At 37.3% G+C, this 26,147-nt stretch overlaps 1 protein-coding gene and 1 pseudogene across 1 annotated transcript in view; one reads left to right on the plus strand and one right to left on the minus strand.

Moving 5' to 3' along the window:
* The window catches only part of EIF5B (eukaryotic translation initiation factor 5B), a 105,334-nt gene that overhangs the window by 26,511 nt on the left and 52,676 nt on the right, over nt 1-26,147 (minus strand). The window contains exons 2-11 of the mRNA XM_006870745.1: nt 21,394-21,519; nt 21,209-21,293; nt 19,914-20,592; nt 18,259-18,476; nt 17,550-17,700; nt 10,846-10,941; nt 10,293-10,382; nt 9,098-9,172; nt 8,659-8,661; nt 5,211-5,491 (exon numbers count right to left, since the gene is read on the minus strand). Coding sequence (XP_006870807.1) covers nt 5,211-5,491; nt 8,659-8,661; nt 9,098-9,172; nt 10,293-10,382; nt 10,846-10,941; nt 17,550-17,700; nt 18,259-18,476; nt 19,914-20,592; nt 21,209-21,293; nt 21,394-21,519 — 1,804 coding nt within the window. The remainder of the gene's footprint in view (nt 1-5,210; nt 5,492-8,658; nt 8,662-9,097; nt 9,173-10,292; nt 10,383-10,845; nt 10,942-17,549; nt 17,701-18,258; nt 18,477-19,913; nt 20,593-21,208; nt 21,294-21,393; nt 21,520-26,147) is intronic.
* LOC102836117 lies at nt 1,315-1,643 on the plus strand (annotated as a pseudogene).

Below are 26,147 nucleotides of genomic sequence, written 5' to 3' on the forward strand. Positions count from 1 at the left end.
AACTTTGGGATGTGGGATGACTGGGAAACACCTACTTTCTGCTTAAGACTCCTTTCCGTGTGTGTGTTTTTCGAGCAGTAAACTCAGTACAAGCATTTCACAAGTCTCTAAAACAGGCGTAAAGGATGAGCGGTAGTTTGAGTAGATAATGTGGGATGAGGAAAAGTCACGGTGTGGAGAAAAAAGGGGAATGTTACTAGCATTCAGTGGGTAGAAAGTCAGGTATCCTGTTCAACATCCTACAGTGAAGAGCTCCCACAACAAAGAACTATCTAACTAAAATGTCAACATATTCAAAGTTGAAAGACCTTAATTTAGAATAATTGACTTCCTTGGTCCTTCTGAAATTGAGAAAAATTATTTCTCACTAGAATTTACAGAAAAATTTTTTAAAAAACCACTGATACAGAGGTATTAAAACAAAACACTAAAAATTGGAATTATACATGAAAAGATTAATAAAAAGAAAGTGAAAATCATTTTAGTTTTAAAATAGTTAAGCATTCTTAAGCAAGCTACAGCAGATTATTTAGGCTACGGTGATGAATAGTTTCTTTTGAAGTCTGTTGTGTCTACTAAATCTAGGAAGGAAGCTATACAGAGCCAAGGTACATGCGGTTTTCACCAAAAAGAAGCCTCTTCAACCCCAGCAGATGTACAAATTAATCAGATGCCTCCTAATAACCAGTGTAAGTATGCAATACAAACATACAAGATACTTGAATATTCAGAATACCTCTGCAAACTTACACATCAATCATCATTCAAAGGACACATTAAAATCTGGATAATTGATGACACAGTCACCTTTCTAACTAAGGTAAATGCAGTGCAGTGAATTAGTCACAGGCTCTATAACTCCTACAAAACAATGGAGTGGGATCATGTAGACTGGGTGTACTTCCTCTTTTCCTGATGGGTCTGGGGAACAGATTCCTGATGAGGGGTGGAGGTGGGGAGCAGGAATCTTGTGTGATTCAGTTGTGATTGTTACATAGGGGTTTAATTTTTATTTTAAAACTTAGAAATCTAATTTGTGGAGTGGGGTGCCTCCAGGCATTTAATTCAGTTTGGGGAACTAGGTTTACCAACCACCGGAGTTGGAATCAAGTGCCTTCAGATCAAGGCTTACAACAAAGTGTGATGTCCTTTGCAGGGCTGATGAAAAGAGATGGGGATGGAATACTTTGTGGTACAATAGTGAATAACTGCTGTCAGTACTGACTATGAGGGTGAGAAATGTAAAGGTAGATGTTTTGTAACAAAAAAAACAAAAAAAAAAACAGAGAGGCAACGCTTCACTCTCGGGTCAAAATGGCTGGCAGGTCCACGGTTGCATCATCAGGCCGGTGGCTGGATGGTATCCGAAAATGGTATTACAATGCCGCAGGGTTCAATAAGCTCGGGTTAATGAGAGATGATATGATCTACGAGAATGAAGATGTAAAAGAAGCCATAAGAAAACTTCCTGAAAGATTGTATAATGACCGGATGTTTTGTATTAAAAGAGCGCTGGACCTGTCCATGAGGCAGCAGATCTTGGCTATAGAACAGTGGACAAAATTTGAAGAGGATAAATTCTACCTTACCTGAAAGAGGTTATTCGGGAAAGAAAAGAGAGAGAAGAATGGGCAAAAAAATAATCATGTAATTGAAATCAGTGGATGCAGCTGTCCTCAAAGTATTCTTATGAAGTTCGTTAAACCTGAAATGTATAATTTAAGAACTATTTGGGCTGCAAACGTATTAACTTTAAATAAATATATATTGTAATCTTTATTGGACTTTTGGAGTACTGACCCTTATAAAAAATCTTGACTAATGAATTAAAAAAAAAACTAGACATGCAAAGGAGTGGGTGACTTTGCAGTCCAGGAGTGGAGGTCCCTGGAACCATCAAGGGAGAAGAGCGGAGTGCAGGACCCTATCCAGAGAAGCAGTGACACCAGAGATGGCGGCAGAGACAATGATGGGGAGAGAAAGAGCAGCTGGGGACTATGGACTTAGGGAGGGAGAGGAGCTGTGGGCTGTCGACAGGGCGGGGCAGATATATGGGGTGTATCCTTTGGTTGTTTGATGATGCATGGAGGGGATTGTAATTATTACAGTGAAACGAAGTAAGATAGGATGAATGTAAAGAAGGTGTTCTCTCATGTAAACGATTACATAATTCACAATAAAAACTTAAAAAAAAAAAAAAAAAAAAAGTGTGATGCCCTTTGGACATGTATAGGAAGTCCTAAGACAACTTTGTTCTGTGGGAAGAAACTCACTATCATCAGCCAAAACAAGACCAGGGGCTTGACAGTGGAAAAGACCATCAGTGCTCATATGGCGGGTTCAGTCTGAAGATGATGAACGTTTTAAAAACTCTACACAAGCCAAATATGACCTTAAGTATTATTGTTGTTGCTAAATGCCATCAAGTCAGTTCTGACTCATAGCGACCCAGTTAAGGGTCTCCAAGGAGTGGCTGGTAAGTTTGAACACCAAACATTGAGGTTCAAACCGACCTTACGGTCCAGTGTTTTATCCCACAATAACACACCAGGAAGACGCTGAGTACATCCCACTTGAATTTATGGACCATCACAAGAACAGATTTGATGCATTAGACACAATGACCAATGGCCAGGAGAGTTGTGGGATGACATCAAGAACATCATACATGAAGAAACCAAAAGGTCATTAAAAAGACAAGAAAGAAAGATTTAAGACCAAAGCGGATGTCAGAAGAGACTCTGAAAATTGATCTTGAACTTACAGAAGCTAGATTAAAAGCTAATCAGAAAATTTCAAAATGCAGTTCAAGAAGACAAAGCCAAGTATTATAATAAATTGTGCATACACCTGGAGTTAAAAAACCAAAAGGGAAGAACACACTCAGTACTTCTCAAGGAGAACTGAAGAAAAATTCAAGCCTCGATTTGCAATATTGGTTGCGCTGTGGGTTAATGCGCCAGACTAAAAAGCCGTCTGAACTGCAAAGTTCATGGTTCAAGCTCACCAGCTGCTTCTCCAAACCCAATACAGGGTCCCTATGGGTCAGAATAGACTCGATGACACTTCACAACAACAACGAGCAAAAAATTGAATGATGCAAAAAAACATTAAAAAATATGGAACATATACACAGAGTCACTGTACAAAAAAGAAATGGTCAATGTTCAACCATTTCAAGAGGTAGCATATGATCAAGAGCCAATGGTATTGAAGGAGGGAATCCAAGCAGCACTGAAGACACTGGCAAAAAGCCAGGCTCCAGGAACTAACGGAATATAACTTGAAATCTTTCAACAAATTGATGCAGCACCAGAGGTGCTCCCTCATCTATGCCAAGAAATTTGGAAGGCAGCTAGCTGACCAAACAATTGGAAGAGATCCATATTTGTGCCCATTCTGAAGAAAGGTAACCCAAAAGAACGCAGAAATCATCAAACAACATCACTAGTATCACATGCAAGTAATATTTTGCACAGGGACTGCCAGAAATTCAAGCCGGATTCAGCAGAGGATGTGAAATGTGGAGTTATCATTGCTGACAACAGCTGGATCTTGGTTGACAGTGCAGGATACCAAACAGATGTTTGCTTGTGCTTTACTGACTATGCAAAGGCATTTAATAAAACACAGAGTTTTTGTTGTGAATAATGGGTATTCCAGAACACTTAATTGTGCTCAAGAGAAACCTATACATAGACCAAGAGGCAGCTGTTTTATACTGAAGGGTTTAAAATCAGGAAAGGTCTGATTCAGGGCTCGATCTTTTACACCATGCTTATTCAATCTGTACACTGAGCAAATAATATAAGAAACTGGATTATACAAAGAAGAATGTGCCATCGCAATTGAAGGAAGACTCATTAACAGCCTGTGATATGCAGATGACACAACCTTGCTTGCTTAAAGCAGAGGACTTGAAATACCGATAAAGAGCACAGACTACAGCCCTCAGTATGTATTGCACTAAGTATGAGAAAAACGAAATCCTCACAGCTGACCAATAAATAAAATCATGAGAAATGAAGAAAAGTTTGAAGTTGTTAAAGACTTTAATTTTCTTGGAACCACAATCAATGCCCACAGAAGCAGCAGTAAAGAAAAAAAAAAAAAAATGTACTGCATTAAACACATTCCCTACACAAGACCTCTTTAAAGTGTTCAATAACAAAGATAATCAGTTTGAGGACTAAGGTAAGCCTGACTCAAGCCATGGTATTTCCAACTGCCTTATACATGTGATAGCTGGACAATGAATAACGAAGACTGTAAAAAAAGCAATGTTTTGAGTTGTGGTGTTGGAGAACACTGAAAGTACCCAAACTGCCAGAACGCTCAGAAGTGAGGATGGCGAGATATCACCTCTTATACTTTGGACATTTATCAGAAGGGACCAGTCCCTGGTAAAGCACATCATGTTTGGTAAAGTGGATGGTCAGCACACAAGAGGAAGACCCTCAACAAGATGGACTGAGACAGTGGCAGCAAATATGGGCTCAAACATAACAATTGTGAGGATGGAGCAGGAGGATACGGCAGTGTTTCATGGTTGTGCATAGGGTCACTGTGAGTCGGAACCAACTCAACAGACCCTAACAACAAAAAACCTTAGTAATATTGTCTGAGCAGGGAATAGGCCAGACCAAAGAGCTCAGGACCTGAGAGATGCATGCCTGCAGGCAGGGCTGACATGAGTTGCTCCAGCCCTAAGAATTATATCCTAAACATACCTGATCCTGAATTGTCCCTGTTAACTTCCCCAACGAGCCCCATATGAGTATGGCCTGTGAGTTCTGTGAGGTCACTGCAATGAGTTATCAAGCCCAGCTGAGATGCTTGGAGTGTTATGGGATGGACAGTTGACATCAGATTTGGTAAAAGGAGGAAAGAGGTGGAAGCATGCCTGACTTCAGCCTCATAGGAATCGGTGTTGGGCTGATGAATTTGATTCTCCTTCCTCTCTTTGTCAGAGAAGGTCAGATATCATTTCTCACAACTCCACTCCTTTTCTGTGGTAAAGAAGTGAGCTTGTTGGGTTATACTAATATGAAAGACCTATTTATTAAGCCTCAGCATTATATAAAATAGACAAAACCTGTTCAAAAGATGTATTTTTACTACTCAACAAAACCCTTTAAGTGAATAGAATGATTATAATGATTGCAGATAGCGGGAAAGAGGAGAGTGAAGAAAAAGGGTAAAATAAATACCTCAATCCTTCGTTTTGCTTTGTCATAAGCCCTTTCTTCTTTAGTTCGATCGTCATCAGAGTCATACTCAGATTCTGAGCTCATTTCTTTACTTAGTTTTTTATCTAATGTTTTTCTGGCATCTTTCTCATCTGATGCCTTTTCATCTTCATCATCACCTTCACTGCATTCACTTTCTCCTTCCTCTTCCTCTTCACTGTCTTCTTCTTCCTCTTCCTCCTCTTCTTCTTCTTCCTCCTCTTCAGGGTTTTCTTTAACTTCTATATGTACCGTATTTCCTTCTTTAAGGAAAACAAATACATGTTAAAATAAATTATGTATAAACAATACATTTAAATCAAGACAGAGACCTTAAAAGACATTACTATACTGCAAGTATACAATGAAGGCAGTAATGCTACACTATGGCATTAACTGCACATGAATGTTTTATGGTACAACTGCAAGTTGTTTGCCTATATGCTATACTGAAAACTGTCACTTAGTAGTAAAAATGTAACGCATTAATCCTTCAGTATTACCTTACTGAAGGTAATAAAAAAGAAAAGCATAACTGAGCCAGGATGCAAGGAAGGACAGAAACCAGGAAGGTAACTCTGTTAATACACTTTTCTTCTGAGGCCATTTACTAATTCAGAGAAAAGAGGTGAAAATCTAAGCAATACTGTTAGTAGTAGCCCCTCAGTGTCAGGGGTCAGGCACTATGACAAGGATTATTGGGGCACACGTATAGAGTAAATGGATATGGGCAGCCCCTTAGGAAAGGGTGCAATCCTGGAGAGTTGTACCCTAAAAGTAAGGATAAACACAATGTAAAGAGGGCCTTCCCCATTATCAGCAGGTCACCTTCAGGTCCTCTCACTCCCTAATATGGAACATGTAAATCCTCCTTGGAGAAAGAGAAAGTGAATGCAGTGAAGGTGATGATGAAGATGAAAAGGCATCAGATGAGAAAGATGCCAGAAAAACATTAGATAAAAACTAAGTAAAGAAATGTGCTCAGAATCTGAGTATAGAGCTGTTGAAATCATTTGAGGCCAAGGATGATGCTGTCTTTCTCCACTCGTCTGTCTGTCATCCTGTGGTGGTTTGAGTTGCTGTGATTCTGTGAGCTTTGCCACCGGTATTTTAAATAACCAGCAGGGTCACCCATGGTGGATAGGTTTCAGATGAGCTTCCAAACAAAGACAGACTAGGAAGAAAGAGTGACAAACTACTTCCGAACCGCTAGTCACTGAAAACTCTATGAATAGCAGAGAAACACTGTCAGATACAGGACCGGAAGGTGGGAAGGCACTCAGAATGCGAGTGGGGAAAAATATGTCTCCTCAAAGTAGAGTTGACCACGATACCGTGAACAGAGTTAAGCTCAGGGGAGAAAAGCGCACAGAACCTTCATTACTCACGTAAAAATATACTAAGTTGTACACCTGTATAAAGTTAAAATGGCAAAAGTTGTGTCGTAGCTATATTTACAACAGTGAAGGAAATTTTTAAAGAGTAGTTGCTGAGGCTTCTTATGTACAACCAAACACCACAAGGAATTCGGTTCCTTGCTTTGGATGTCTGGAGTCTTGGGTTCATGGGAAATTCCAGTTAACTGGCCTAAATTGCATGTTTAGTGCTACTGTTCTACCTCCTTCGTGCACTGTGTGGGGTCTTGCAAGCAAGCATTTAAAGCACCATTGGTCTCTATTCGCCTGCAGCAACAGAGGAAGAAGGGCAGTCAGAAATAAGAGGAAGAAATGGCATGTATGGCTTATTGCGTCCATGAACAACTGTCTCCTTTGCCATGAAACTAGAACTGAACAGTGCCTGGCTACCATTAATAAAAATTCTGATCAAAGATGCTACATAAGAATCTTCGTCCTAAGGGGGACAACTTGAAAATTTCAAATTCTCATGGACTCCATACTTTCTGGGTCATGGAGGATAATAAACCCCCTAAAACTATGATCATCTTTAAATATTAAGTCAAAAATATCCTAAGTCTTCTAAAAACCGAACAATTTAACTAGTAAAGAATGTCTGCCTTGAACAGAATGTTCTTTTAGTACCTGTCTATATGGGATCATGCTGAAAACAGCAACGAGAAGAGATGAGATGGAAAACGTCAAGGGTGATGAGTTGACTTTAACAGGGAAGACCAATTCAGAAAAGAAGAGTGAGTGGTTGTATAATTCAGAGAAGGTAAATGTTAGGGAAATGTTCATGGAGATACTTTCATTACTATGTTTCTGTTGTACATCTGTAATAATTTTTTTTATAGGAATGTCACTAAAAGATCCATAGCAAAGGAAATTCTAAAATGCCATTCTTTAGGCAATTATGCCAAATGGGTGGCCAGAAATGCAGAAAAAAATAGAGCACAACAAATGCTAAATACGTGGGTAAATGTAAATAACAAAATAATAAACTATTAGGGGGTTAATAGCTAGAATTAAAAGAAATTACAGCAATGAAATGTAAGTTGAGAAATAGGTACATGCCTTCAGGTATTCTTAAGGTCCTTGCATTACCTGGAAAGAAAATAATGACAGTCCTAAGGTGCATATTAAAATCTCTGCTACAGTAACCATGGAAATAAAGTTGCAAAGTACACAACTACCCAGCTAATAGTAGGAAAAAAATGGAATAAAAACAAAAATCCATGTAGCTATGTTGTTGTTGTTATGTGCTGTGGAGTCGGTTCCGACTCATAGTGACCCTGAACAGGGTTTCCGAGGCTGTAAATCTTTACGGGAGCAGAAAGCCTCCTCTTTCTCCCGCGGAACAGCTGGTAGTTTCGAACTGCTGACCCTGTGGTCCGCAGTCCAATTCGTAACCACTACACTACCAGAGCTCCTTGACGTGAACACAATGATCAACAACTTGACCTAAATATAGAAAAGAATGTACCCAACTTTTACAAGAACATAAACTCTTTCCAACCACATGTGAAACATTTACAACAACTGACCATATGACGGGTATAAAGCAAGCCTCAACATATTTCAAAGGACAAAATAATGTATATGTTCTCTGATAACACTGAAATAGTAAAAAGATAACCAGAAGCTCCTCATTTTGGGAAATTAAGCAACACACTTCTAAATTAATAAACCATAGGTAGAAGTTAAGATATCAAAATGGAAATCAGAAAAAAATAACATGGCAAAACTTTGGAATCTGGCTAAAGTCATGCTTATAGAAAACTGTATAGCACTGAAGATGCACAGTAAGCAAAAAGGCTGAAAAATCAGGGCCATCTCCAAAATTTATGGGGGAATCCACCCCCCCCCCCAGCAAATTAAACCCAAATATAGTAGAGAATTAAATCATAAAGGACAGAAAGTAATAAAAAATAAAAAATACATTTTATTCACAGTGATTAAGAATAAAATATAAAATATATGTACATTGATTTTTAAAGAGAAAAAGATTTGAGGCTAGCTTTAATAACACAGACCCACTAAAAACATAATAACTGTGAAAAAATGTGTTCTATAACCCCAAGAAACTTACCTTACAACTAACCTGAAGATTCATTCATTCATAAAATGAGAATGCAAGTGAGAACTGAAGAAACATGGCAAGGGAGAAAACAAGACTGCTCATATCCCCAAGAATGTTTAGAGGACTGCCATAATCAAGAGCTTGACTGGTCATGAAAACATGTTATGTGGTAGCTCTGTATGATCAGCACGGGACGTCAAACCACACAGTGAGTAGTAGGAGCCCAATAGCTGCTGATTAGGAGAAAGATGAGAGGCTTTATACTCCTGAAAAGATTTAAAGCCTGGGAAACCCTACACAGGGTTGCTATGAGTTGAAACTGACTCCATGGTAGTTAACAACAACAACAAAATAACCACTGGATTTGTTAACATGTATTTAAGAGCTTTCACCTTTTTCTCTCTCCTCTTCACTGGCCATAGCTTCCCAATCATCCAACCCAGCATCCTCAGGTTCTTCTTCCTCTTCTGCAAATAAAAGTTTTCATTAAAAGTACTGAAGTTACCCGGAAATGAGATTGCTTTTAGAAAAGCAGAAAGTTATGCTCTGACAGGAAGAAATGTTTTCATTATGAAAAAAACATTTTATATAATTTCAAGTCTTTGGAACGATCTTTGTATCTTTGTAGTAAAACTAGCATGTTATAATCTATAATAATAATAAATACTTCACCATTTCCTACTATTTTGGACATATCATAATAGACTTAACCCAGACTTCATATGTGAATAAAATAAAACTGAACACTGGACACCCTGTCACTGAAATGTTCTATAAATCACAAAATGCATTTAATTTTCAACTTAAGCACAAATAAAATTTCATATATCTATTTTAATCTTTCAACTCAAACTATTACTTATTTAACTACTACAGGCATATCCAAATACTTGCATTCCAAAGTTAACAATGTTTTTCTTACATAATCTAAAAATAGCACTAAAGCTAAAATTTTGAATATTTTCTTAATACTAAAGAGTTTATATTGCCCCTTACCAATAATGATGCTCTGTTTTCAAACGAAAGGAGGGCAGGGATAGAATATGGGGTATCTGCTGCCCTAAAATAATTATTATTTACCAAGTTTGAATAAGGCTTCCTAACAAGGAAATGAGACTCAAAAACCTTTGCCCAAAACATCCCTCTAAAAGAACAACTCCTAGGTGGTATAAATGTGATTTAAAACAAACACAGTGAATGTGAAAATTTAGCCAACAGAAGCTGGTGAAATTTTAAAGGTTTAAAAAAGTTTTTAGGATTCTTAAAAAATTCAGCTGAGAATATTTCCAATATGCTTCTGAGGCACTAAATGAAGAACTTCAGGTTTCTTGGAACCATTTAAGATTTGACCCATAAATTAAACAGAGAAAATACAGAATACTTTCCTAACATTACTGAAAAGAACAAATTGATTCAAGGTGGGAAATGAAAATAAATGGTTTTGAGAAAAGAAAGAACTGTGAAAAGAGAAGAAAAAAGGCTGTCCAACCAGATACCTGATTCTCCAATTAATGTTAACTTAGACAGCTATGACAAATCAAGGCCATTTAATAGGAAGTAATTAATCAATCAGCTATTGCTACTGACCTGGTTCAACAGGAGGAGGCAGCTCTTCTTTGTCCGGTACTTCTTGCTCCACAACTTCTACAGCAGTACTTAGGTCTATCGGGTCAGACACTGAAAAAAGGATAGAAAACAAGTTAACAATGTTTTTACATAAATAATTCCTGTAAGATACTCTTGTTAAGTGTTGAATAAAAACCAGTAGTACAAACCTTATTTCTCTAACAAGTTTATAAAACATTGTCTAAATATCAAATAATATTTTATAGGAAACTAGTCCTTCTGCCCAAGGAAAATAATGTAAAATCACAGAAGGTTGAGAAGGAAAAAAAGAATGACAGTCTTGCTCTTCAGAATTAGTAATTATTATTCATAGGGAAGGACCTAGAGAATCTAATAGCCTGTCATTTGAATCAGGTAAGAACAACGACAATAATAGCAAAACAACCTACAGAAAACAGCTTCGGTAGGTATTTTAAATTTGGCTAATTTCTTTTTAAAAGACAATCTGTTTTGAAGTTTGTGGGGAAAAGTTAACAAAATAGTTCCTAAATCAGAGTCTATTTTATATACAAACCATCTTTATTTTCTAGCTGCTGTGTTTTTTTCTTTTTTTTGTCTTCATAAATTGGCCTCTTCTTTGGCAAGGAGTCTTTTGATGGCACTTCAACACCTGAGGAATTAAGAACAGGAAAACTTCAGGCTTACTACTTGCATAGCACATGAAAAATTGTATATTCCTCAGAGATATATAGCCTAAAATATAATAATCATATAAAAAAATTTTACATATTATACTTTAAAATTTGCATGCTATAAAATTCAGCCTTTTGGGTGTACAGTTCTTTTGTGTTTTAACAAATGCATGGTGAAGATTGGGAATAGTTCCATCATACTATGTTGTCCTATATAGTCAAACCCTTCTCATACCCTCCCTTGACCCCCACTGATCTGTTACTCATTTCAAAATGTCACATAAATGCAATCTTACAGTCTGGCTTCTGTCACTGTCTTGATTTTGAGATGCATCCACATTGCCGAATATATCAGTGCTTCATTTATTTTTATTGATGAGCAGCCTTCCAATCAAACAATGTATTGCATTAAGCAAATCTGATGTACAAGACCTCTTCAAATTGTTCAAGAGGAAAGATATCAGCTTGAGGACTAAGGTGACCTAAGTCATGGTATTTTCAATAGCCTCACATGCATGTGAAAGCTGGACAATGAAAAAATAAGACTATATTTAAGTTATGATGTTGGAGGAGAATATTAAAAGTACCATGGAATGTCACAATAATTTTTTTAAAACTCTATGTAGTATAGAAAGAATGAATGCTCCTTCAAAGCGAGCATGGTGAGACTTAAGTTTCTCATACATGTTAAAAGGAGGGACAAGTCCCTGCAAGAAGAACACCATGCTTGGCAAAGTGAAGAGTCAAGAAAAAAGAAGAGGAAGAGCTCCCCCCCCGCCCCCCCTGCCCCCCCAAATGATATGGCACAGTGGCAACAGCAATAGGCTTATCAATTGTGGGGATGGTACAGAACCGGGCAGTATTTTGTTCTGTTATGCACAAACAGGGTTGTTATGAGTTGGAACTGACTCAAAGGCCCTTAACAGCCCTCAGGTATACGGATGGACTAGGGATTGTTTACCCATTCAACAACTGAAGGACATTTGAGTTGTTTCCAGTTTGGGGCAGTTATGACTAAAGCTACTCTGAACTGCTCAGGCAGGTTCTAGTGGAGACATCTATCTTGCAGTGGGATTCATACATTTAGCTCTATAAGAACATTTCTAAAGTGTTTTACATTCTATTTTACATTCCCACCAACAATGTCTAAGAATTTCTATTGTTCTGTGTCCTTGGCTGCATTTGGTATGAATGTTTTTTTCCTTCATTTATGCAGTCTAACAATTATGTAGCGGTAGCTCACTGTAGTTTGCATTTGAATTTTCTTGGTGATGAATTAAGCTTAGCATCATTTTCATGTACTTATTTGCTACCCCTATAATTTCTTTGAAAAAGTGTCTGTTCAAATCTTTTGCCAATTTTTAAGTTGAGCTGTTGGTTTTTTTGTATTGTTGAATTTCAAGACATCTTTAAAGATGCTACATATTGATGCTTTGCTATATACAGGATTTGCAGGTATTTTTGTCCAACTCTGTAAGTTGTTTTTGAATCTTCTTAATGCTTGATCTCTTGCAGATCAAACTATTTTTAACTGGACTTCATTAAAATTTACTGTTTTGTTTTTTCCTTTTATGCACTGTTGGAAGCCAATGCTAAGCATTTTTTGCCTAATTCGTTGTTGTTGTTAGGTGCCATCGAGTTGGTACTGACTGCACAGCAGAACAATACACTGCCTGATCCTGGGCCAACCTCACTATTGTTGCCATGCTTAAGTCCATTGATGTTGCCACTTGGCCAATCCATCTCATTGGGGGCCTTCCTCTTTTTCTCTGACCCTCCACCTTACCAAACATGATATCCTTCTCCAGTGACCCATCCCTCCTGACAATATGTCCGAAGTATGAGAGATGAAGCTTGGCTACCTTGCCCTCCAAGGAGCAATCTGCCTGCACTTCTTCCAAAATGGATCTACTGGTTCTTTTCGTAGCCCACGGCACTTTCAATATTCTCCTCCAACACCGTAACTAAAATGCATCAATTATTATATGGTCTTCCTTATTCACTGTCCAGCTTTCACATGCATATGAGGCTATTGAAAACACCATGGCTTGGGTCAGGCGCACCTTAATCCTGAAGCTGACATCTTCAACACTAAAAAGGTCTTGTGCAGCAGATTTGTCTAATGCAATACGTCATCTGATCTTTTGACTGCTGCTTCCGTGAGTGTTGATAGTTGATCCAAGAAGAATGAAGTCCCTGACTACTTCAATCTTTTCTCCGTTGATAAGAATGTTGTTTATTGGTCCAATGGTGAGGATTTTTGTTTTCTTTACACTGAGATGCAACTCATACCTAAGGCTGTGCTCTTTGATCTTCATCAGTAAATACAGTATCACAAATATTTTGTTTTCCTTTAAAATTTTTATAGTTGTACATTTTATATTTAGATCTAAAACCCATTTTAAGTTAACCTTTTGTGTAGTGTGTGAGATTTAAGATGAGGTTATTTTGTTTATTTTTGCATATAAATATATACAATGATTCCAGTACTACTTGTTATAAAGGCTTTACTTTCTCCATTAAATTACCTCTTATCACAAAAAAAGATGACTATATACGTCTGGACGTTATTCTGTTCTATTAATCTATGTGTCCAATCTTGTCAACAACAAAATGTTCATATTATAGTTAAGAGTCCTGTTGGCATAGTAGTTAAGCACTCATGTGCGAAATGAAAGATAACTGTTCAAATCCACCATGGGAAAAAAATGTGAGAGAAGTAAAAAAAATGAGAGAAGAAAAAGTGGCCATCTGCATGTAAAAACAGTTTACTCTATCCTACAGGATCACTTGGAGTCGGAAATGAATTGACTGCAATAGGTTTTAGATTATCATAACTTTATAAAAAGTCTTGAAATCAGGTAGAATGTAATACTGCTTTTTCAAAAGTATTTTAGTGATTCTAACTCCTTTGATCTCTTCATATAGGTTTTAGATTTAGCTTCTTCTTGTTGTTGCTGTTAAATGTCATCAAGTCAATTCCAACCTACAGCAACCCTATATAGGGTTTCCAAGGAGCAGCTGGTGGGTTTGTCTGCAGACCTTGTGGTTCAAAGTCCAGTGCTGATTATACAGCACCACACCAGCAGTCGTATCCTGCTGTGATCTTGATTTGGACTGTAATGAATCTACAGACCAAATTGGAAAGAAACACCACTCATAATGATAAATCTTTCTAATATATGACCATGATTTATCTCTCCATTTTTATAGGGTTATCTTGGGTCTGAGATCTGTTATCTTTTTTTTCTTAGATAATGGTCAGCTCTTTATGTTTCTTTGAATATTGAGAAATTCCAGACTGTATCATGGGCATTTTGAATACTAAATATAAGACAGCATACCTTATACCTTATAATAAGCCTTATTGAAATTCTCTACAAAAGGCTGAAGGAGCTCTAGTACAAGGGATTACAAGTCGGGCGGCTAACCTCAAGGTCAGCAGTTTGAAAGTACCAGCTGTTCTGTGGAGAAAGATGAGGCTTTCTGCTCCCATAAAGATTTACAGCCTTAAAACCTTCTGCAGGGTTGCTATGAGTCGGAACCAACTCCACAGCACACCACCACATGTTTTTGTCTTAGGAGGTTTTGTCTTAGGAGGCCATCAATAGAGTTGGGTTCAGCCAGAATTCTGTCTTGCCTTTTGTGTGTAGTAGCTCCAATGTCAGCTTAATTTTCAGTCTTTACTATGTTGTTTGGGTCTACCTGGCACACAAGCCACTCAGAGGTTAAGTCTGGGACTTGGACAGTGGTATATATCACAGTTCAGAAGTTCTTGATGCTTTGGCTATGCTTCTTTGGGTCTATTCCAAGCACAAACAGATTGGTAACAATTAGAGAATCCTCTTTCTCCAGCTCCTATTGTTTCACATTTCCCCTACATTCTTTGGCTCCCAGAAGTCCCTTTATATGGTTCATCTGATCACAAAGATGAAGTTCTCTTAGAGTTTTATTCTCTGAGATTATTGTGAAGTTTCACACAAGTGGGACTACATTTTGGTCAAAGCAACAAAAGAAAGAGGAAAAAATGAGAAGTCCTCCCAAACTCTTGAGACATAGTTGTTAAAGTACCATCAGTTCCAATTCATAGCAAGCCTGTATAGGGCTTCCGAGGAGCGGCTGGTGGGTTTGAACTGCCAACCTATTGGCTGGCAGTCCAGTGCTTGTCCTACAGAACCACACTAAGACCCTGACACTAGAGAACCCTTTTGACAACTCTGACCAAAGAGCCTACCTAAGGATGGCACTGGTTCAAATTCAGGATAAAGAGGAAAGGGGATAAAACTGGAAAATCCCTTCCTTCCACACTCTGCCATGAAGAAGCCCCTTTCCCTGGTCATCTGACTAGAAACAGGAGAATATGCTCTCAGCACCCACTGCACAGCTCTAGGATTTGGGCCACTGCAAAGTCAATCTGAACCACAAAGGTCAGTGGTTCGAGCTCACCTGCCGCTCCTTGGAAACCCTATAAAGGGTCGCTATGGGTTGGAACCAACTTGACAGCACTTAACAACAACAACAAAGCTGTATGGTATAGTGCTAGAGGATAAACACTGAACTGGTAACTGAAAAGTTGGTGGATCAAGCCTACCACCCACTCCTCAGAAACCCTACTATACAAGTTGGCTATGAGTCAAAACCAACTTGATGGCACTAAACAACAAAGGCAAATTAGGGGCAGGGGTGGGGCAGAAAAAGGAAAGGCAAAACTCACTTCGTATGGATTGTTACTTTAACTTTGACTTCACGTCCCAGAGCACTAACAGCTGATTTTTAAATTTCATCTAGGGTTTATAATCAAAGGGAGAGAGGCTGTAGTCTGCTCACTTTATCTTGTCCAGCACCAAAAAACAGAATTGGAGCCCAAAATTTAGCAAACATAGCACATTTGCTAAAAATGGAGAGAAACATTCACATTTTGACGCTTAAATAAGTCAAAGTAAAGTATTTTTTCAGAATGGATTTTCCCCTTGTTTTGTTGCAAACACTGGGCAACACTACAAAGAATAAGAGACAAGGGCTAGAGATGCCATTTGAGTGACCACTTCCTCCAAGACTTTCCTAAAGGCTAAGTGCATCATTTTAAAAGGTACCTTTCATTTAAATACCAGAACTATATATTCAACTACTCCTTTAAACAGCATTTCTAAAACTAGCAAATTACGCCCTATGATCCCATCTCAATTTCTTAGATTTCCAACCTTTCCATAATCATCAGTTAGATCAGATATTTGGGTGCAAAATTATATTCACATTTGGTCTCCAATTTCATGTTTTAAAATGCTATATCCTCAAGAACAAGATTTCCTGAAAGTACTTTTTTTTCTCTGTATCTACTATCTGCTGTCAAACATTTAATGTATAATAAAGACGTAGTGACACAGATCAATTTAAATCTCAGCACTGGGACCTTGGTCAAACTGTTAAAGCTCTCTGCATTTCTAGTTCCTCATCTATATGATGGGAACGAAAATATCTGAAAGATTTTTTATGAGAAAAAAAAAATAACGTCAAAGGTTTACTATAGCATCAGTTACATAGTAAGCACATAATAAGGGGTGGTTGTTACTGTGATTACTGTAATTATATCTTAAGTACCAAATGACTGCAATATAAAAATCTGTGGAGTGTTGGCACAGGAAACTAAGAGGTACCAATATAATCTTCTCATTGGAGCAAACACAGTTTTAAATCATCTTACCTGTCAAAAACGTAATTATATTTCCAAATTGTGGAATAATACCTTTCCAACTAAAAGGAGCCAGGACTCCTTGAAGAAGTGACTGAATCCAGATCTAAGGCTTTCTGCAAAGTCCTCTACAAGACAGACCTGGGGTTTGCTTTAAATACTTCAGGGAAAAAGTAGGGTAGCGAGGAACAGCAAGAATGGCAAATGCTGATAATTACTGATACTGGGTGATAGGTACAGTAGTAGTACCTCTACTTTTGTGCATGCTTATTTATGTTGTTGTTGTTAAGTGCCGTGGAGTCAATTCTGACCCACAGTGACCCTAAATAGGGTTTCCAAGGAGCAGCAGCTGGTGAGCTTGAATCACACCAACCTTGCAGTTCAAACAGCTTTGCAGTCTGGCACATTAACCCATAGCACCACACCAGGACTCCTATGCTTATTTATAGACTCTACACTATGATAAAAATCTAGATGTAAATAATAGCATCTATAAATAAGCATATTATTTAAATAAGCAAATAAATAAACTTGCTTATTGTTGTTAAGTGCCATCGAGTCAGTTCCGACCCATAGTGACCCTGAATAGGGTTTCCAAGGAGCAGCTGGTGAGTTTGAACCGCCAACCTTGCAGTTCAAACGGCTCTGCAGTCTGGCTCATTAACCTACAGCGCCACATTATTAATAGACTATTATTTATACCTAGATTTTTATCATAGTGTAGAAGTCATCTTATTAAACAAAGCAATCATATCACCTCTCTCCAATACTTTCATTAGACCTTTTCACAGCATTTTCATAGGAATTCTCCTAATTCTACAAAATTCTACTTCTAAACATTATAGGAATATAACTGCATGGGAGATGATTTTAGACTACTCAGTTAAGAATACTTACCCTGAGCTTGTAAAAGTTTAAGGGTAGCCTCAGCTCTGGCTCTGGCTTCTCTCTGGGATTTAGTTAAAAGTTTCCCTTCTTTTTTCAAGCGTTCTTTTCTTTCTTTTTCTTTTTGCTTTTTTCTTTCTCTTTTTTCTTGCTCTAATCGTTCCTACAAAAGAGGTATGTCACATAAAAATGATATTAGCTTAATGAATTATAAAATTTACATATAAACAACCTAAACTTCAAAAAAGACTCTTAAGATATATACATACAACGTATTATGCTAGGAGATTCCAAATTAAAATACTTTAAATGTTGTGTATAACAATTTTTAATTAATATTAACATTAGAGTAAACTATGCTCTGGTAGTGGTAGTGGTTATGAGGCGGGCTGCGAACCTCCAGGTCAGAAGTTTGAAACTACCAGCTGTTCTGCAGGAGAAAAATGAGGGTTTCTGCTCCCGTACAGATTTACAGCCTCAGAAACCCTACGAGGGGTCGCTATGAGTCGGAACCGACTCCAAGGTACACCACCATCACCATGATACACAAGCAAGTTTGTATCTGAGGAAGTGAAAATAGGATTTTCTATCTTGTTCGTCTATCAACTCTATCGAAACAATTGCCATAAAAGTATAAAAAAGTTTAATTAGAAAAAAATAACTCATAGAAAAGAGACTAAGTTAAACACAGCAACAATGTTAGCAACTTCATGAAACATACCTCTTCTTTACGCTTGGCTTCTAATTCTTCAAGTCGTTTTATCCGTTCTTCTTCTTCTCTCTTCTGTCTTTCTTCTTCTTCTTTTAGCTTAGCCAGAGCTTCTTGCATAGCTTTAACTGTGGCTTTGCTAGGTCCTTTTTTCTTCTCTTTCTCTTTTTCTTCCTTCTCCCCTTTCTTTTTCTTCTTATCTTTTTTCTTTTTGTCTCCTTCATTGTCATCTATCAATTCAGATAGAAGCAAAGTGTTAAAAAAAAAAGCTTCCTAAGGCAATGACAAACCAGTCCCAAAATTCCAAGATCAGTCTGATAGCAGTTGTAGAAATGGTCCTCTAGGTATCATAAAGACTGAAATCACCAAAAGAGCTCAGCACAGCAGCATAGCACCTTCTGTCAAGTCCACAATGCTGGTGGCTGTTTTCAGTTTGTCTGACTGAAGGCACCAAAAAGATCCTATCAACAGAAGGAGGGGAATGTCTGTTTGGAAAAGGTCAATACTGTTTCTACAGTATTTCTTGGTGTCTAGGCTGAACAACTGACACATGACAGATGCTCAGCAGAACTGTAATAAAATGAACCTAGTTCAGTCACTCACTTCACTTCTGTAAGATAAGAATTAGAATAACGCCTACTTCTGCATGTACTATAAGGGGTTATTTGGAGGGTTAAAAATATAAAAATATAGGTGGATTACTCTAAGAACTCTAAAGCATTATGTGAAAGAATTAAAGATTATAAAGCTACTTGCATGCTGTTTCTCAACATGTACAAATAATAAAATCTGTGGCTAAAAAAGCTACACTAGTTTTTCATTAAGCCTAATGAAAAATTAGCCTAAGTTTCAAGACTATACAGTCTATGCTGTTGGTTAACTAAATCAAGTCAACACTAACGCATGACCATGCTATATACTACAGGGTACAACTACTTCAAGGAATGTCTTGGCTGTAATCTTTATAGAAATAGTTTATCATGTCTTTCTTCCACAAAGCTGCTGGCTGGATTCAATCAGCCAATTTTTAGGTTAGCAACCTATTAAAACCATATGAACCATGTAGGCTCCTTATACCATCTGTAAACGATGTGGAGGATTCTAGTATCTTCAGCTATTTTCATTGGAATACAATGAAGAAACGTTATGCTAGAAAGTTTATTTCTCGTTAATTGGCTTGGGTATGAAAACATAACTCACTCTAGCTTAAAAAAAAAGAAGCTAACCAATTTTAGCATATTATCAATTATTGTTATGAAGTGCCACATTTCTGCCCCATAGCAACCTTGTATAGGGTTTCCATAGAGCGGCTTGAACCACCGACCTTGTGGTTCAAACAGACTTTGCAGTCCAGAGCATTAACCCACAGCATTCATATATTTCATAAACTGAACTGTTTTTTTTAAAAGACAGAAAAGAACTCAACAAAGACTATCTGCCATTCAGTTATCAAATAGAAGACTACAATTTTTATTAGGCAATTTCCATAGAATCAACAATAAAATATGTTTTCCAAAGTGAAACTCTATATAAATTCCAGTCTATGCCCAGACTATTTGAAAGGTATTTTTAAAAGGCTTCTCTCAAGTTAAATGCTTTTAGAACCACTACAAATAACATAGCATAATGATCATATCATAGACAATGTGATTCAAAAGCCTACCAACCTTCTGCGGCCAGGAGGGTCTCTCCTTTTTCTTCTGAGGCAGGGGCTGCTCCAGTATCAAGAGTCACTTTGGATTTTAGAGGTTCCTCTTCAGATTTCTTCTGAGATTCCTTTTGTTTATTCAGATCCTTTTTACCCGTTTCTAACTCCTCTTTTTCTTTCAGCTTCCGTAGTTTTGCCTTTTCTTCATCTCTCTTTTTTCTCTCACGCTCTTTCTTTTCTGCTTTCTTTTGGGCCACAGTCTTAATTTTGAAGGAGGAATCATCGTCTTCATTCCCACTCTCTACATTAGGAGCTGGCTTATTCTTTTGATTTTTTTTCTGTCCTTTTCTAGACTGCAAAAATTCATCTGATTCATCACCACTTTCACCTGAGGAATTTGCTCCAGAACGTTCTTTAGTTCTTTTACTGCTATCCTCATCCTCTTCTGACCCATCCCACTTTTTATTTGATTTTTGAACTCTCCCTTTAACTTTTTTAGTAGTTTTATTAAAATCGTCATCATCATCATCACTCCCAGAGTACAATTCCACTTTTGGTTTTACAGTCTTTTTTGACTTTGAATCTTTATCTTCCAATTCTTCATTATCATTATCATCAAAACTTTGTTTTTTGCCTTTCTGCCCTTTCTTTTTTTTCTCTTGCTTTAAGGTGGGCTCTTCTTCGTGAATTTCTGTTGGCTAAAAAATTTCCATTGTTAGCAATATTAACAGAAGTATATTTTATTTTTTTTAAAATAACCTAAACCCCTTAGAATCAAGTGCTTCGTTAAGTATATAAATATAAAAAAAAACAACAAACCTCTAAATAACTTCAAAATTAGTTCCCTTTTAGAGGCACATAAACCTCAGCCAAATACTAGAAGCTAGCCTAGCTCTCAAGCACATCTTACATTCACCACAAATTTCAAAATCCAGGTGACTCTAAAATAAGCACCGATTCCCAGTCCACATTTACTACCTTCTTCAAATGGCACGGGAAGCCTAAGGGGAAAATTGGAAGAAGGAAAAAATCGTACCATGTTCCATTACTCAGAGGCATATCCAAATTTAAAGAATGAAAAAGAAATAATATAGGAAATTGGAGGTGGAGATGAAAGGCTTTTCCTCCTTCCTTCAGAATGCTATCTGGGAAAAGTTTTAATTTAAAAGTATATTATTTCTTTCCTAAAAATTTCCATTTTTGGCATCAAAATTAATAAAAACTTTATGCAGCATAAGTTTCTGAACATAGTTCCCCAAAACAGTCTCTAGAAAACATGAATGGCATGAATCAGAGCATTGATCTGTCTTTCACCTTTACTGCAGCAGTTTCTCTGTCAGCTTTGATGCCTTGAGTCTCTAAAGACAATTCTTCAAGTTCTTTCAGGATATCGTCTTCACTAGAAAAGGATTAAAATACATTTTAAGGCACTGGATTAGTTTAATAAGTGAACCCAATACCAAAGCTAATAAAAATCAAACATATTTAAATATACTTACTCAAAATCTTGCTTTTTTTTCTCCTTTTTCTTTTTCCCTTTTGACTTTTGAGGTTCCTGTTCCTTGGCAGCACCCGCTCCTTCTATTTCTGCAGCCAAGGCATCGAGATCAATATCATCCTTGGCACTTGAGTAAAAGCAAAGAAGACCTAATTATTACTCAAGAATAAAATCACATTCACTTACAGAGAAACTGTCATCATTTTAACCTTTTTTCATGCATTAGCATCCATGAAGAAAAATCATTTGGCAAGCTCTTTCATAACAAAATAAGTTCTATTTACTTATCAGCCTTCCTGAATCAATATAAGTAGTTTTAGGGCTACACTTAAATCAAAAGGAGCTATAATGAAGAATTCTAAAAAAAAATCTAGGTAACCAAAACAAGCAAATTAATTTCTATAGCTAGTTTGTAGGTGTATTTGAAGGGATTTTTATTTTATATATAAAAACTGATATAACCTTATCATGACTAATTGCAACTGTCACAATTATAAAGGTAGAAATTTTGTAAACAAAAACAGGGGAGTGGTTAATCTTACAGTCCAGAAACAAAGATATACATGCTAAACCCTAGGATCATCAAGGGAGAAGAGAACAAGTAGAACATAAGACCTTATCCAGAGAAGCAGCAACATTGGAGATAGATGCAGAGAGGAAGCAACTGAGGTTTCTAGATTCATGGGAAGAGAGGGACTAAGAGCGGCGGCCAGGAGACAGACTTGCAGAATGTGCCTTTGGTGGTGTAAATTAATATATAAGCCTAAGTGTTTAAAAAAAAAAAAAAAAAAGCTAACTGGTACATAGTAATGAAACAAGGTGTATGATATGTTGAATGTAAAACTGATGATCTGCTCTGTAAACTTTTATTCAATCCACAATAAAAACCGTAAGTAAATAAATAAAATCTGTCACCACAACCCCACTGACCCAACACTCCTGATCTTTTGCAACAAATTTGCCTAGTGTAATATGTCATTTTGCTTCTTGACTACAGCCCTCCCCTCATAGATGCTGGTTGTCGGCCCAAGTAGAATGAAATCCTTGACAATTTCATTATCATTGCCATAAGCTCCTCTAAGTTTGGTTTACTAATATATCCCAAAATCTTAGAATGGTGCTGGCATTTAATAGGTACTCAAGCCCTGGTGTGGCACTGTGGTTAATGTACTGGACTTCAAAGTTGGTTTGAACCATGAGGTCAGCGGTTCAAGCTCATCAGCTGTTCCTCAGAAACTCTATACAGGGTTGCTATGGGTTAGAACTGACTTGATGGCACTTAGCAACAACAAAATACATTAGAGTAAGTGAATAAAAGTCAAGAGACCTTAGTTCAAGTGTAGCTTTGTGAATTAGGGCCACTTAAACTCCCAAGGCCACACCTGTAGAAGGTTACCACTTCCTGGTTTCCTTAACTATAAGATATGCATGCTAAAACCCACTTCTCAGGGATATTAGGAGCTTGATATGAAAAGGTATCTGAAAATGGTTTTATTCATCAATAGCTGAATTTGAGTTAAGCTCGGGTAAACAGTTTCATAACTTTAGTCATTCAAATTGCCAATTCTTATAGAGAACTCTCTTAAGACATGATTTCTGTAAATATACATGACTGCTTATGGAGACACATTGAGCAGGTTATTGTTGGCAGTCATTCTAATCTGGAATTCTGAGTCTTGATGTGAGTGCCGATTTTATAAGTGTGCTCACTTTGGGAAAATTCATCAAGTTGTATGCTTAGGATTCGTGTACACTTAGGTATATTAAATTTAATTAAAGAATTCATTTAAGAATTGTATATATAGAAAAATGACTGTCGAACCATAGCCAAACAGTACTACTGGTTATTAAAAAAAAATTGATATAACATAATAAAAGATAAAACTGGTCCTGTTAAGCAACTACCCAAAGAACACATTTAATCTTTATTCACCTGGAGCAACAAAGGAAGGAGGATATGGAATATGTGGCTAATTACCTTAATGAACAACTGCCCCCTTTGCCATGAGACCAGAAGAACTTACTGCACATTCTGATCAAATATTCTATAGAAGAATCCACATCGAAAGGGAGAAAATAAAGAACAGAATTTCAAATTCTCATAGAATCTAGACTTTATCTAGAGTCACACAGTCTGGATGAACCCCAGAAACTATTACCCTCAGGCAATCTTTAAAGCTGAAACCAAAAAATCTCCCCTTGTGTCTTCTTAAAACCAAACAATAATACAGTTTAAGTAGCAAAGAATGTCTGTCCAAGCATTGCACTCTTTTAAGATCTGTGGTCGCCAGATGCCATCAAGTCGTTTTCAATTTATAGCAACCCAAGTCAAGGTGTAGCAAGAACCCCTAGGATTTTCTACGATGGTGTGAAATTGTAGGACTTTTGGTTTGAACCGAAAGGTGGGTGGTTCAAACTCACCAACCACTCCTTGGAAACTATGTTGTTGTTAGGTGCCATCCAGTCGGTACCAACTTCATAGTGACCTTATGCACAGCAGAACAAAACACTGCCCGATACTGGGCCAACCTCACTATGTTGCCATGCTTGAGTCCATTGATGCTGCCACTTAGCCAATCCATCTCGTTGGGGGTTCTTTATCTTTTTCTCTGACCCTCCACCTTACCAAACATGATATCCTTCTCCAGTGACTAACAATAAGTCCTAAGTATGAGAGACGAAGTTTGGCCATTTTGGCCTCCAAGGAGCATCCTGGCTGCACTTCTTCCAAAACAGATCTATTGGTTCTTTTGGCAGCCCATGGCACTTTCAATATTCTCCTCCAACACCATAACTCAAAAGCATCAATTCTTCTATGGTCTTCCTTATTCACTGTCCAGCTTTCACATGCATATGAGGTTATTGAAAATACCATGGCTTGGGTCAGGCACACCTTAGTCCTCAAGCTGACATCTTTGCTCTTCAACACTTTAAAAAGGTCTCGTGCATCAGCTTTGCCTCATGCAATAGGGGTCACTATAAGTGTCAAACTGACTCATGGCATTTAAGAACAACAACAAATCTTTGCAGAAGCAGATTGCCAAAGATCTATCCTATGGGATCAAACTGACAACAGCATCTCAGAAGATTAGATAAGAAAGTTAAGAAGCAGTGAATGTATGTTACAACTTGGGAGAAACAACTTGGAAAAGGAGAGTGAGAATGGTTGCACAACTCAAAATATGCAATTAATATTAGTGAATTGTACATGCAGAAGTTGTTAAATCGGTGTGTGTTCTGTGTGTATATTCTTTTAAAAAACAAACAAACTGGTCTTGTTACTCAATTATTAATGTTGTTAAGTGTCATTAAATCGATTCTAACTCATAGCAACCTATTGGACAGAGCAGAACTGCCTTATACGGTTTCCTAGTTTGTAATCTATGGGAGCAGGTCACCAGGTCTTGTCTCACATGGAACCCACAGGTGGGTGCAAACTGCCAACCTCTTGACCATCCAGCACTTAAAAACCAGGGTGCCACCAGGGCTCCTTTGATCATTACTTAAAACGTCTAAATATTTAGATTCCTGTGACTTTTTACTTAGAATACCAGAAATGTTTAGAGCCGGAAGAAAATTTAGAGATCATCTGGTATAGTCCCTCATCTCATCAACAGGAAAAGTAAGATGCCCAAAGATTGAATGTCTTGGGCAAAACATAACAACACTCTCAAATCTATGAATTAGGAACAATTTACTTAAAAATTTTGATAAAACAACAAAAAATATACAACCACATCTGCCCATAATCATTTATACCAACTTGCTTTCATTCCCTGGCCACTCACAATATGTCTTCACCTACCAAAATTACCTCAACAAAACGGAATTCCACTTAAAATCTACAAAAAAAAAAATTCAAAGAGTCAGTTTGAGATGTATGTAAAACAGGAAAGCAGAATGAATTCAAATGAATGAAACAATAGGAAACAAAGACCTAATTAATGACAACATTAGCTCACAGAAGATAACTTGTATAAAGATCCTAAATTTCAGTAAAGAAAACTCCTCAATAATAACTTTCAACTATATGGTAAATTAAAGGAGCACTGGTAGCATAGTGGTTATGAATAGGGTTGCTAATCTCGGGGTCAGCAGTTCGAAATTACCAGCTGTTTCCCGGGAGAAAGATGAGAAAGATTTTACAGTCTCAGAAACCCTGTACAGGGTGGCTACGAGTCGGAACCGACTCCACAGCACATAACAACAACAACATATGGTAAATGGAAAGATTATATAATTAGGACATTAAGGACATATCCTCATGGAGTGTATAAAATCAGTCAGCAAAGAAGAAAACAGTTTGGTTCATTCTATTTTTGCTTTTTAAGTGCCGTGAAGTAAAAAAATCTGATGCATTTATAAATCGAAAACAGAGAACTGATATATGTTCCCTTTCATCCCACTGAACTAGTATTCTAGGCAGTGTATGAGAAGGATGCTGTTATTATAAAGTACTGATCTGCAGTAGTGGTGGACTTTCTAAAGCACAAAATCAAAAATGAAAAGATTGGAGGAGGGGTTCTTAGCAGAGGAAAAATCTGAAGTCAAATACTAAAGGTTGAACATTAGTTAGTCAGACAAGCCCACCATCATCAACCATTTCCAACTCTTTCCAACTTTATACAAAGCCCAAATCAAAAAACCAAACCCAATGCCATGGAGTACATCCTGACCCATAGATACCCTACAAGACAGAAAAGAACTGCTCCATAGGGTTCCCAAGGCTGACCAAACTTCGTCTCTCATACTTGG

This window comes from Chrysochloris asiatica, unplaced genomic scaffold, assembly GCF_000296735.1.
Source record: "Chrysochloris asiatica unplaced genomic scaffold, ChrAsi1.0 scaffold00150, whole genome shotgun sequence".
In the NCBI taxonomy this organism is placed as follows: domain Eukaryota; kingdom Metazoa; phylum Chordata; class Mammalia; order Afrosoricida; family Chrysochloridae; genus Chrysochloris; species Chrysochloris asiatica.